At 42.9% G+C, this 13471-nt stretch overlaps 1 protein-coding gene across 1 annotated transcript in view; it reads right to left on the bottom strand.

The window, feature by feature from the left end:
• Positions 1-13471, bottom strand: part of TENM4 (teneurin transmembrane protein 4) — a 569696-nt gene that overhangs the window by 84356 nt on the left and 471869 nt on the right. Inside the window, exon 17 of the mRNA XM_049780241.1 lies at positions 7210-7356. Coding sequence (XP_049636198.1) covers positions 7210-7356 — 147 coding nt within the window. The remainder of the gene's footprint in view (positions 1-7209; positions 7357-13471) is intronic.

Below are 13471 nucleotides of genomic sequence, written 5' to 3'. Positions count from 1 at the left end.
TCATATACAAATACATATTGTCTATGGGGTGTGGAGCTGCAGTCAATGTTCCATTGAGGCACTGTCAATGGGAATGGGAACCAAGGCACTCAAGATAGACCAAAATTAGGGTACTGGGTACATGGGAGAAATGGTTTAGGCTGGAAACTCCAACACCTTCCTCCTCCCCTGGGTCTGTTACTGTCCACTGCGTATGTGAGCTTGTGTGTGTCCTGTCCTGTAAACCCAGGACAAAGAGCCCCACCTGATTCTTTTGTTTGTTTGTTTGTTATTTGTTTGTTTTTGTTTTTGGGTCACACCCGGTAGCGATCACGGGCTATTTCTGGCTCTATGCTCAGAAATGGGGGACCACATGGGATGCCGGGATTTGAACCAGTGTCCTTCTACATGCAAGGCAAACGCCTTACCTCCATGCTATCTCTCTGCCCTCCACCCCAACTGATTTTCAGAACTGTGAATAGGCTGAATGGTAAGAGTGAAGAATTCACAGTGACATCTGTCCTTCCCACATGGACCAGAAGGACACAAGACTAGGAATGGCAATTTTTGGTACTGGAGCTTTAATAGTTTTCGATGAGTTCTGGGATTAGGGTAGTTCAGTCCCTGGGGTTAGTGACCATGAGTAAGGAGTGGGGATGAAGACTAGTACCTGATAAGGAGGGCTCCTCAGTTACCATCAGGGCTTTCTAAACCACAGGTGAAACAGCTGCTATTGAAGGGGGCCTGGTTATCCCTCCTATCTTACAAATTACTCAGAGTGAGTGATTAACACAAAGTGAAATGCCAGTGTGGTGGAAGAAGTGGGTTCTGGTAACTCTTTTATTCTCTAGGTCCCACTGTCAGATGCCATTCACAGTCTATCATTTTTTCTATTAATTGTGGCTCATTCTTTAACACCTCCACAGAGGGCAGCGACTGGCTGCTTTATTTCTCTGTCCCCAGTACCTTGACCATAGAAAGCACTTTTGAAGGAATTAATGGGATAAAAATGCACATCTGATAATGTGAGTATTCTGAATCAAGCAGCGTGGCTGGACCTGCAAAGGAAAGCACTTGCTTCTCTCTAGAAAGGTGACATGTGGGAAAGAGTGGTAGTTCAAAGGGCTGGAGCCTATGCTTTGCATGGGAGAGCAGCCAGGTTCAATCCCTGGCACTGCATAGTTCCCTGAGCACTCACTAGTGTGAGCAGCCCTGAGCACCGCTTGGCTTGACAAGAAAGACAAAAAGGGGAAAAAAAAAATGAAAGAAGGAAGAAAAAGGAAAGGAAGAAGGAAGGAAAGAAGGATGGAAGGACAGAGAAAGAAGGAAAGGAGGAAAGAAGAGAGAAAAGGAGGAAGGAGAGATGTAGGAAAGAAGGAAGGAAAGAACAAAGGAAGGAAGAAGAAAGAAAAGGAGGGGAAGATGGAGGGAAGGAAGGAAGGTGGGAAGGTAGGATGGGAAGAATTAAGGAAAGAAGAAAAAAGATGGAAGGAAAGAAGGATGGAAGAAAGAAAGGATTGTTGTCTGTAGTCTGATTTGAGGATGGCTTTACAGCAGGCTGTGGGCAACATCCAGAGAAGTCCCCTGGTGTATGGGTGAGGTGGGGAAGGTGGCTCCTCTTCCTTGCACATCTCGGAGACGTTTTTGTCATTTGCTACAATAAATTCTGGCTCTTTCAAAAAGCTAGCACAGTCTTTATCTTCCCATTGTAACATGGGCTTTTTAAAGGTCAATTTCTTGCCTGTCTCTTATCATAAGAAATGGGGGTGTAAAAACATGTGAAGGGCAAGCCAGTTCTGGAGTGCCTATACACCTTCATTCCAGCAGTGGGCAGTAGGGAGCATTGCTATGGGCTTTGCTGAAATGTCTCCTTCCCAGGTTGCTCTATATAACAGTCTGGACAGAATTGAACACACCTTGACTCTGCCTGCAGATCCTTTAGAAGGACTGTGGGAGTTTAGATTCTGTGGGCTGCTTTTTGTTAAGCACAGGTTCCATTTCTACACTTGCATTGCTGCTGGTGTGATTGTGGGGACTAGTTCAGTTTACATACCTGTCTTGGGAGAAGCATATGAGAGGAAGAGATCAACACTGCCCTGGTCTCAGGGACATGCTTCAACCCATTTCTCAGCCCTTTCCCTATGGGGACCCAGCCTGATTTTATTTCCTTCCCATGCTCACTGCCCCACTCCCTTGTCCTATATCAGTGGGTTCCTAATCTGGTGTCATGACCCCCATTTATGTGATTTTCATGTTTGGTCCCTAGGAATATCCTGGACTCCTGGTTGAGTAGTACTGCTATAAATGTAGCTCTTCTTTATTACATTAGATTTCTTTTTCCTTTTATAGCAACAAGCATGTTATGGTTTGGAACACAAATTTTAATCCAGAAACAAAAAAGGCCGAAGTGCATTCTTCTGTTGAGAAAGACATAATTGTAGGACCTTTAAAGTAGACTATAAAATTATCTTGAGAGTTTAATTCATGTTGAAAATAACACGGTAATTTCTATCACATTATTCAGGGTCTAGATTACTGTGTTCTTTCCCCTGGTTTTAGGCACTTAAATGAATCTTGTGTAAGCAACTCTCCTCTTGGCTCTGGGGGTCATCAGTGTACCTCATTTTACAGTCACTTAGCATCCTGAACCCCAGTTCAGGCCCTGAGGGAGCTGGCATACATTCAGGGAGAAATGTATGCTTTCCATAACACTTTCTAATGTTGGACTATGGAGGACTATGTTTTCTCTGTCATGTGGGGTACACAGGGATAGCCACACAGAGTGGGGGTCATTGATCACATCCCACCAATCCAGCTGCTCCTCTCAGCAACCAGTGCTCTGTGTGCAAACTGCAGAGAAGAGCTATTTGAGTAGCTGTGTAGTATACAGCATGTTTTCTGGTTTAGAATAGAGACAACAGGCCATAAATGAAAACAAAAACAAACCCATAAAGCTAACCCCAACTCAGCTATTTTTGTGGAGCAGTTTCTTTTTCTTGTCTTTTTGGTCTCACTGTTTAAAAACACTGCAACAGCAGTCTTAATGAAGCTTGAAATTCAAGTTTAATTTGGAAAAGATTGCTTTAAGTCTAGCAAATGGGGAGAAAAGAGAAACCAGGGGTTCTCAGAACCTGAGGAGAGCCAGTTTTTGCTTTCAAAGAAACCACGAGTTTGGGCAGTCTGATGTGGCTGGACAGTAATTATCTTGGCTAGTGGGCTGGCAAAACACTTCTGCCACTCAGCCCTGGGTTTTCATGTCTCTTAGGACATGGGGTTCTGGTGAGCCCAGAATCCCATACAGTTTGGGAGCAGGCAGCCCAGGGGCTGACAATAAAGGCCCAATAGTGCTCTACTCTCTACTCTGGTGTGCTTCTCACAGCAGTTGTCAAAGCTTACTTGTGCTCCAAGAGAAGGATGAATGGGGTGCAGGAGGCTAGGGAAAAGGCCTAGCTTGACAATGGGGTCTGTGCTCATGGTAAAAACCTGTTGTATGATCATCACCTGCATCATCTATGCCTCGTTCCTTCTTGGTATCATGCAAGTAGGCAAAAGCAGAAGGGTTTTGCACATACCAATGTTCACTTGCCCTGATGGCCCACAATAAATGCCACAAATTCCTTCTTCAAGCTTCCGTGTTGTATATCAGCTTGGAACACTCACTGAACACCCTCACACTATTCCCCTACACAGGCTTCTTTGGAACTCTGTCCCCTGTCATGGCTTATATAAAGGAAATAATTTCATTAGCCTCCATCAGCTTCAGCTGTTTGGGTAATGATTTTTTCCCCAACAACAGGGAGCTTCCTGAGGGAGAAAGACCAGCCTGTGTTCACGGCTTGTTAGAGCCCCTTGAAAAGGCTTTGCTACTGTGTAGACAGTTACACAGCCTCACAAATGTGTGCTTAGCACAACTGGAAATAGTCAGGTGTTTGTTATGGCTCCCTGGATACTGACTTAAATCCCCTAGCCAACCTTTCTCATGACTAAAACTCTCCCTGTTAGATCCAGGCCAAGGGGAGGGAGGTCAGTGAGACTTCCCTTCCTGCCTTCCAGACATGTGGATAGCTTCTTCTCATTTTTTTTTTTTTTTGGTTTTTGGGCCACACCAGCGATGCTCAGGGGTTACTCCTGGCTGTCTGCTCAGAAATAGCTCCTGGCAGGCACGGGGGACCATATGGGACACCGGGATTTGAACCAACCACCTTTGGTCCTGGATTGGCTGCTTGCAAGGCAAACGCCGCTGCGCTATCTCTCCGGGCCTTTTCTCATTTTCTTTACCTGTTCCACCACTAAAGTTAGAACCATTGACACCATCCCCTTGGCTCTTCCAGTATGTGGGGAGTCCACCAATGAGGGTTCAAAATGCAGCATTGCTTTCCTCATATTACAGAGGAGCTGCCAAGACCAATCTCTCAACCTTTTGCCTTTCCTGCTAGCTATATTTCTAATCAGATGTCTCTGGGCCTGGAATAATATAGTGGATTTACTTTGCATGCAGAAGACCCTATATAGTCCTCAGAGACTCATCAGGAGTGACCCCTCAGTGCAGAACCAGAAGTAAAACCCGAGTACTGCCATACTTGCGTGTGTGCATGCGTGTTCGTGTACACACACACACCCGCGTGCACATACATGTGTGGATACACACAAATAACCAAGCAGGACTTATCAAGGGCTGTCCATCATAGTTCCCAGGAGGGTATCAGACATTTGATGGTATCAGTTGAGCAAATGGATCATTCTTCCATTATGGACAATAAGCCTATAGCATGACAACTACCAGCTTCTCTCTCTCTGTCTCTCTCTCTCTCTGTCTCTCTATCTCTCTGTCTCTCTCTCTTACTTATCTAGGAAGTTCCTAAGGATGGGGACTCTGTCATACTCTGTCATATTTATTTCTGAAGCTTCAGGACTCAGAAAAGGATCAGATATGCAGTAGACATTCCATCAATATTGTCAGAAAATGCAAAGAAAGGAGTAGTGTTAGTATAACAAGAAAGTGCTTGCCTTGCATGTAACTGACTCAGGTTCAATCTCTGATACTTTTTATGATTCTTCAAATCCTACCCAGAAATGATCCCTGAGCACAGATTCAGAAATAAACCTTTAGCACTGCCAGGTGTGATAACAAAGCGAAAGAACTGAGGTTATAGCATCTTAGTAGACAAAGCTACAGAACATAACAAGTAGGGTGGTTAAAGAAATCAGAGGTCAGTAATCAAAAGTCTCCTTCAAAAATAAAAGCTCAGTATCAGATGGTTCTTCTAGTGAATTCAACTGAACTCTCAAAGACACTCTAATCCCATCCTTTTCAAATACTTCCAAAGACTGAAGAGGTGGGAGCACATCCTTTAGGGACAAAATCCTGCTTCTGGTACCAGTGTAGGACATACCCTCCCCCCCAACATACATGTACATGCAGACACACACAGACATGCACACACAGAATGTACACATGCATTCCAAAGTGAGGGACCAACGAGTTTTTCCTAAGAGGCATCAGTCTTTCTGCTTCTTCCTGGTCTGAAGACAGAGAAGGGACTTGCAGCTAGTTCTAGCCTGTGCCTGAGGCTCTCTAGGAACAGAAAGTTCCTTTTTGCGAAACACTGCCTACCTGGTCAACTATCACCTTCTTGGAGCATATGCTCCCCCTCCCCATACAACATCACCATGCAATGCAAAGGCATCCATCTTAGCATGGTCCCTTTAGCACTTCATGTTGCCTCTTTCTCCCTCTCTTGTGTTTCAGGAGTGCAGGAATGAGACTAATGTCTCTATCACTATGCCTGGCACAGGGTCTGGCCACACAATTGCACTCAACTTAGGAAACCTAAAATGAATAAACTCTCTCAGCTTTGATTTGACTAAGGGACATTACAACCCTTTGAGGTCTCATGAAAACGTAGGCAGGCAGTGTCTGTAGAAATCCCAAGGTTCAGTATTTTCTTGATGACACCACCGGGTCACCAGGCTGGGTACCTTCTGGGCTGTAGGCAGCAAGTGATAAGATGGACTGTAGGCTCCGACAAAGACCAGCAGTTGGCATCAGCTTTTTTATTCAGGTTGCTGGAGGCAACTCAAGGCAATAAGCCAGGGTAATCACCATAGTATACACACTTGGCCTTTTAATCCTTATGGTGATTTGAGATTTTAGAATCAGTCTAAGCAGAAAATTCCCAAAGGCTGGGATGCTGAATTTCTGGCCTGTTGATTTTCTATTCTGCATAGAATACTAGAGAGTCCCTTGTAATGAATAAGAGAGTGGAATAGGCAAGCTGTCAGCCCAGCAATAGAAAGGGTGGGGGCTTAACTGTATCATGTGGTTTTTATGCCTCTTTCTTTTTATCCTCCTGATCATTTCCAGACCAGACATGGGCAGAGCCACAATAAACCTACCCATCTTCCTTGCAGAAAAGCAAAGTCCACATGGATGTTTATTCTAGTCTATACCGCAGATACAAGGCTAGTTTTAAGACTGATTAAAGGATAGAAATGCTCCATGATCCAGCTGTCTCATTCTAGAAATAGGGAGCATGAGGGCCTGAGGCCAGCAGCTTGCTGAGAATACACAGAAGCAAAATTAGCACTAGGACAGAAACCTTGGTCTCCTCCCTCTCACCCAATAGCTGATCCACAAGACTAGGACCTATTCTTGGTAGATTTGATCACACTAGAAAAATACTAATCTCAGGGCCAGATAAATAGCACAAAAAAGTAGGGTGCTTGCCTTGCAAGGGCAGATTCATATTTGATCCTGGGTATCCCATATGATTTCCTGAGCACTTCCAGGAGTAACTCTAAAGTGCAGAGCCAGGAGCAACCCCTGAATATTACCAGGTATGACTCCAAAATGAAACAAAAACAGAAGCACCATTTTTGCCACCTCCTTTGGCATGGACTTAGAAAGGCCTTCTTGTCCAGCCTTCAAGGAGAAACAACATTCATTACTTTACTAAGCAGCTCACTCCACTCATTGCTGACCTATCTGTTAGTATTTCTCCATGCACCTCCTCTCAGAGCTCATCAGGATGGCCGTTGCCTGTCTATTTGTGCACTGAGGATGACTCAGAGGGAACCACAGCTCATGCCTTGGTTCTGCAGACCTCACACATGGCAGTATGCCTACTATCAGCCCCCTACTAGATGGATTGTCAGCTCCATGGTATGGTGCCCACTTTTAATCTGTGCTGCCTCCCTCCACTCCTTAATGCACGCGTGCTGGAGCTCTACCTCCATCGTTGTCTTTGCTGTCACCACAGGCTGTCTCCATGGAGGTGTCGCAGCCAGCTCCTCGCCAACCCAGCTGGCAGACACAGTGCCACCCATTCAGGTCCAAGGTACACCGGCCATTCCCGTTGCACAAACCAGGGCAACCTTCTGCAAGGCAAAGAACAGTGTCAAAATCTGACCATTCATAGTCACCATGCACACACACACTAACACTTCATACCGCATACACTCACACTCATGCACACATTCATACACGACTCACGTACATACTAGCCTATCATTGATGCTCCTACCCAATACACACATATATACCACACAGACATACATTATACACTCATAGACACCACATACATATGCTGAAACACACTACACACTCCCATTCACATGTACACTCAAACACTCTCACACTAATGTACACAATATAAACACTCTTACATAATATACATATTCATACACTTACACACCATATACACTCATATATACAATTGCACTTATCCACATACACCACACACTTACACACACTACCGCCATATTCACATTCACACTCTACCTGCACCTTTCAGAATGCTCCTGCATCTGTCTGTACATGGATGCCCTCTGAACACAGGGAGTCTCACTGGGAATGGAACAGTCTCTTTATGAGGAGAGCTGAGCCTCAGTGGGGACAGGAATGGGAAGGCCAGACAGAAAGTGGCAGGAGAAGAGTAAGCTCCCAACCTCTTCTTCCGCAGGGACTGCTCTTGGGGCCCTTCAGGCTCCAACCAAGGGGGCGTGGTTGTTTAAGTGTGGTTGTTTAAGGGTGCTGTGTTTAAGTGTGGTATGTGTGTATAGTATGTGTGATATGTATGACTGGGGTGTGTGTGGGAGGGCTGTTACTTCTCCATTGCTTTTGACTCTTGGTTTTGCATATATTTTGTTCATCTTTCTGTTCAGCTCCAGTATGTCTGCTCTGAGGAAGAGGGCTTGGATCTTTTTCTTTTCATCTTACCAACTCAGCAGATCACCCTAACCCTCCTCCTGTGAGTGAAAATGCAGGTGCAGTATCTGTCTTGCCTTTGTTTCCTTCGCCTGTCCCTCATTTATAAAGAAGCCTCCGGAAACTGGCTCAGGAGGCACAAAGACTTAGGAGACCAAGTTCTATTCTTGAACCAAGTTCTATTCTTGGTTTTTTTTTTTTTTTTTTTTTTTTTTGTGGTTTTGGGTCACATCTGGCATTGCTCAGGGGTTATTCCTGGCTCCAGGCTCAGAAATTGCTCCTGGCAGGCACGGGGGACCATATGAAATGCCAGGATTTGAACCGATGACCTCCTGCATGAAAGGCAAACGCCTTACCTCCATGCTATCTCTCTGGTCCCCCAAGTTTTATTCTTGAGGAGAGTGGATCCAATAAAAAGTTTTGCATAAGCAAGATGTTTCCCTACTGAGTGCCTAAGGGAGATGTCAACAACATGGCTGGAACCTGCATAGGAGTGGCCCCTGCTATTGAGGGACTGCAGAGGGTTCAAACAAAACAGGGAGAACCTGCCTTGGTTTTACTTAGACAAATCATAAGATGCGTTAAAATTTTTCTACTCAAGATGATTTACAGGTTATTTTTGGATGGTCCTCCATATTGTACTTGGAAGCACCAGGGCCATGTCCAGTGGTGCCCGAGAGACCATGTGGTGCTGGGAATCAAAATCAGACTCTTATATATACAAGGCATGTTCTCCAGCCATTTGGGACATCTCCCTGTTGAGATTTACAGGGCTTTTAGTGACTAACTTCTCAGTCTTCTCTCTGCATCTGCCTCAGAAATCTTTCTGAGAAACTGTTCAGTAACATGGTTCACTCTGACATATCTTTGACACTTGGTTTTTATTTCATCCTTCATTTTCACAAACCTTCTGATCCTCTTTTTCATAGGTGCTTGCCAAACTCATGGCTTAGCACCATCCCTCCCGTTGTCCCTGCTTGCAAAGGACAAAAGGGCAAAGCCAGGAAGTAAAATGTCAATTGTTTGGTCATTGTTAGTTGAGGGTCACTATTAATAGAGATCTAGATAAAATTTGATGTCACTGAAGGTTGACCCATTCTTCTAAATAGGACAAATGCCAATGGAAGTGGAGCTGTTAGCTCACAAGTTCCCATTTAAGTTAGCATCTTAAAAGTGAGCCTCTCCAGGACTTTTTTTTGATAGCTAATCACTATTCTAAGGTAAAAGAAAATAATGCATTCTCCTCTCTACTTGAGATGTTCAACAAAGCAATACCCATCAGTCTGGCAGCCATGTTCCCCAGTCATGGAGAAACATTTATTGAGTGTGCACTATGAGCTCAGTAGTGATTCCCAAGGAAGTTTAGAAGCAAATGGAAACTGTGTGATCTGTGCATAGCAGAAGCCTATTGGGAAAATGGAGAGCCACCAGCACGGCCACCCCAAAAGTGATGGAGCAAGCAGTGGCAGTAAAAGCAAGCTGCAGGAGCAGAACTGAGATGTGGAAGGAATGCCAGCATTTTGATTTGGGAGCCAACCCTGTTCACACAGCAGAGGAAGATTCCCTTTTACTCCTTTATTAGTCCTATCAGATATCTGTCCATCTGACTGAGACTTAAAGTTCTTTGTTTGAAATTAGTTTTGGAAACTACATGGTCTAACTGGTATCAATAGTGGGAGATTGCTTTCTCTTACTCTGAGACAGAGCCTTTTGTAAGGTGTTGAGACCCATATTAAGTACAAATCACCTTTTAAACATTTCTGTGTTCCTCCATCCACTTATAAGCTGAAATTGTTGAGAGGATAAAGCAAGATCATTGTAAGCATGATGCACAATGTCTAACAGAACTCAAACACTTTATAAGAATTTTTCTATTTGGAGCTGAGGGCACATAGCACTGTAAGTTGTACCTATAGTCTCTATGAGAATTCAAGGAAAGGCAAAATAGAAAATGGGAGCTCTTATCTATGTCAGAGTCAGCAATTTGTTTTTTTTTTCTGTCAAGGCCCAGATGATAAATAGTTTAGACTTTTGAGCCATTTTGTTTTTGTTGAACTGACCCAAGTTTGCCATTGTGGCTTGGAAGCCATACACAATTGAATGAGTGATAATGTGCCAATAAGATTTTTATTTAAGAAAATAAACAGGTGATGGGCTAGAGTGCATCTGTGGGCTATGTCCTTCCCATTAATGTCTCAAGGAAGTGATGACAATGACAACTGCCACCTCCTCGTAAGGCTCTATGATGGCTTGTGCTGTGGAGATACCCCATACAAAAATAACTTTGACCTATCATATAATTTTTTGTTTTTCATATATTGATTTTCTAAGGTAGCTGCACTTTCATTCCACTTAATCCTAAATTTTGATAAAATTTATTGTTGTAAAAGAATGTGGACTGGGGCTGACAGATCTCAGTCCAAACCTCAGAGCCACTTTACTTGCTACCTTGGAGATGACTAGAAAGGTACTGAACTCTCAAAGCATCAGGTTTTTCATGTGCCAAACAGAAACTATAACTAAATCAATGATGACTGAGAAGATAAATGAAGGGATAATATAAATCTTGGATATTCTATAAATGAGAGCTGACATTTATTATTACTATTACATATATATATATTTAAACTTGATGTAAATTTACTAAGACATTCACAATAATTCTTTCCTATTACAAACTATATCAACATTTGTGTCAAAAGCTATGATCCTCATCAACACAAATTTTGTCAAAGAGATCAGAGATAAGTCCAGTGCTAAGTTCTTGGGGGTCAACATGTAGCTCAGTGGGAGGTAGTGATATGGGTTCAGAGATATGAATCTCAAACCCATCTTTTCTTGCTCTTCTAGAACCCCATTATTCTGGAGATCAAGTGTCTCAAGTATACCCTAAATTCCCAAGAATTTTGCCTTTAGTTTAATGTCTTTCTCCCTCTGTTAGATTGTAAGAGTCGTAAAGGCTATTTTGGACCTAACCCAGTGCATGGCATTCATTTGTTGAAAAGAATCAATGATTAGAGACCTCAGTTCTGTTATGAAATCCTGAAAAAGTTTGAATGGGTGATCTGGTAGGTCTTCCAGTATAATACTCTGTATAGGGAAGGTTACAGTAACTACACATTTGATATTATTTCTCCTCAACTTCACACTCAGTATTTGTGATTCTTAGCCACTGTTGATTCAGGGATAATGGGAGTTGGGACATGGGACGTGCTTTCAACAATTTTCTACTGTTTTTCTAGCCCTTACTTTGTTTTAGGGACAATTTGAATATACCTCAAACAAAAATTTTGTGAAATACTAAGTTTATAACATCTTCAAAAAAACAAGCCTCCAAGATCAAATAAATACATTAAACATTTCAGTCTATATTCTTATTCCAAAAGCAATACTGACATATAGAAAAGCTCTGAGAAGTCTTAAAGAAATTTGTTATATTTGGGGGGAGATATTGGGCCACACCCAGCAGGGCTCAGGGCTTACTTCTAGTGCTCAGGGATCACATCTGGAGGTATCTGGGCCACCATACATGGTACTTGGGATTGAACCAAAGCAGGTTGTGTGTGGTGTCCAAAACAATTGCCAAAAATCCTTGCATAATATCTTGCCTAAGAAATATATAGAATTGATTATTGTAACATTTTCCAATTTGATGTCAGAAATCTTTCCCTCATAAATATTTACAATATGGAATATTCCAGTTTATGGGATCAATTTGGGAACTCCTGCTCTCAAGAGATCCTCTGGTTATAGTGCAATGGTTGCCCATTGGAGAGCCAAAAGGAGCAGATGTTCTCAGGAAATGGGAACTTCAGGAAATCATGGGAACATTGTCTAAAGTCAGTTTCTCCAAACAAACCGAGCACGATTTTTTGAGACCTGCCTGGGCCTATGGCTTTCATATTGTCAGGAAGATGATGGACTGCAGTAGGTGAAATGAGTCTTTCCTTGAGCCCCTTCTCCCTACCAGCCCCCCACTTGCTGACTTTCTTAAAGTAATATGCCCATCTTTACCCACTCTGAAGCTCATTAATTCTACAGCCCTGAAACTCATCAATAATTCAGAGAGTCCAAGTGACATTCACAATCCCCTCTGGAAGGACTTGTATCAGCCATTTGCGAGAGCCAAAATAATGTAATTTTAAGGCTTAGAGAAGGGCTAATCTTTTCCAAAGACATGATGCCCTTTAAATGACAAGGGACTGCTTTATCTTCAAGCTTCTGTTGAAGTTTCTGCAGAAGCCCTGCCTGCAATCAGCATCGGGTGGTCTAGAAGACTTTATAAGCCCTTCAAGGTATTTCTTTTTAGTTCAATAGCAAAAAGGCTATACAATACACCTATCAAATATCAAAATGCCCCATTTCTTTATCTGTCTCTTTATGGTCCTCTCGTACTGTCAGCATCTAGAAAAGGTCATCACCTCCCTCCTATGTGACAGCCACAGTTTTCTAATTGGTCTTCCTGCCCCTGCCTTTTCCCCTAGACTTTATCCACAATTAAGATATATAGATCTGTACAGATCATGAATATCATACACCTATCAGCCTACTTTAAAAAACCTTCAGTGGTCTTTTGTGAAGCTTATATTACAACTGAAAAATCTGATCTGTAAGACCCTGCCATAATGATGGGGGTTGTGGGAGGTCTCTTTGCTAAGTGGTTCTGGATGTCAAACCCAAGAGCAGGAATCACTCTAGTGTGTGGTATCCACAATTCCTGGCAAAATAGGGGGAGGGCAGAGAGATAGTAAAGTGGATAGAGAGCACTTGCCTTGCATGTGGTTGACCTGGATTCAATACCCAGCACCTGATATGGCCCTCCAAGAGTGAGTCCTGAGTACAGAGCGAAGAGCAAACCCTGAGCACTACCAGGTGTGATTCCAAAACAAAAAGAGCTGAACATATTCACTGAGTAGATTGTTTTCTTAACATTTATCAACTGGAAAGCAAAGAACAAAAGCTTGTTTGTCTGGGAAGTGCTACCTTCACAGACATAAACAATATATCTTTATATTATTCTACCTTCATATATTTTACCTTCACAAAATAATCTACCTCAAAGAGAACTGGGAATATGTATTATAAGACCTAGAATTGTATTTTGGGGATTATAAAACCAATCAGGAGGAAACTTGGTTCAAATTTTGGCAAGAAACATTTGTTGTTCAGAGCTAATTATGATTCACTGACCAAATTCAAGTAAAGGGCTGGGGTTGTGCTCTAGATAAAGGTCAGAACCTGTGGTATGAGAGAGAAAATTGGTCACTTCTTGGTAAAGATGTCAGC

Source organism: Suncus etruscus, chromosome 9 (assembly GCF_024139225.1).
Source record: "Suncus etruscus isolate mSunEtr1 chromosome 9, mSunEtr1.pri.cur, whole genome shotgun sequence".
NCBI classification, from domain to species: Eukaryota; Metazoa; Chordata; class Mammalia; order Eulipotyphla; family Soricidae; genus Suncus; species Suncus etruscus.
Note: the sequence above shows the minus strand (reverse complement) of the source record. Positions and strands in the feature narration are given on the sequence as shown.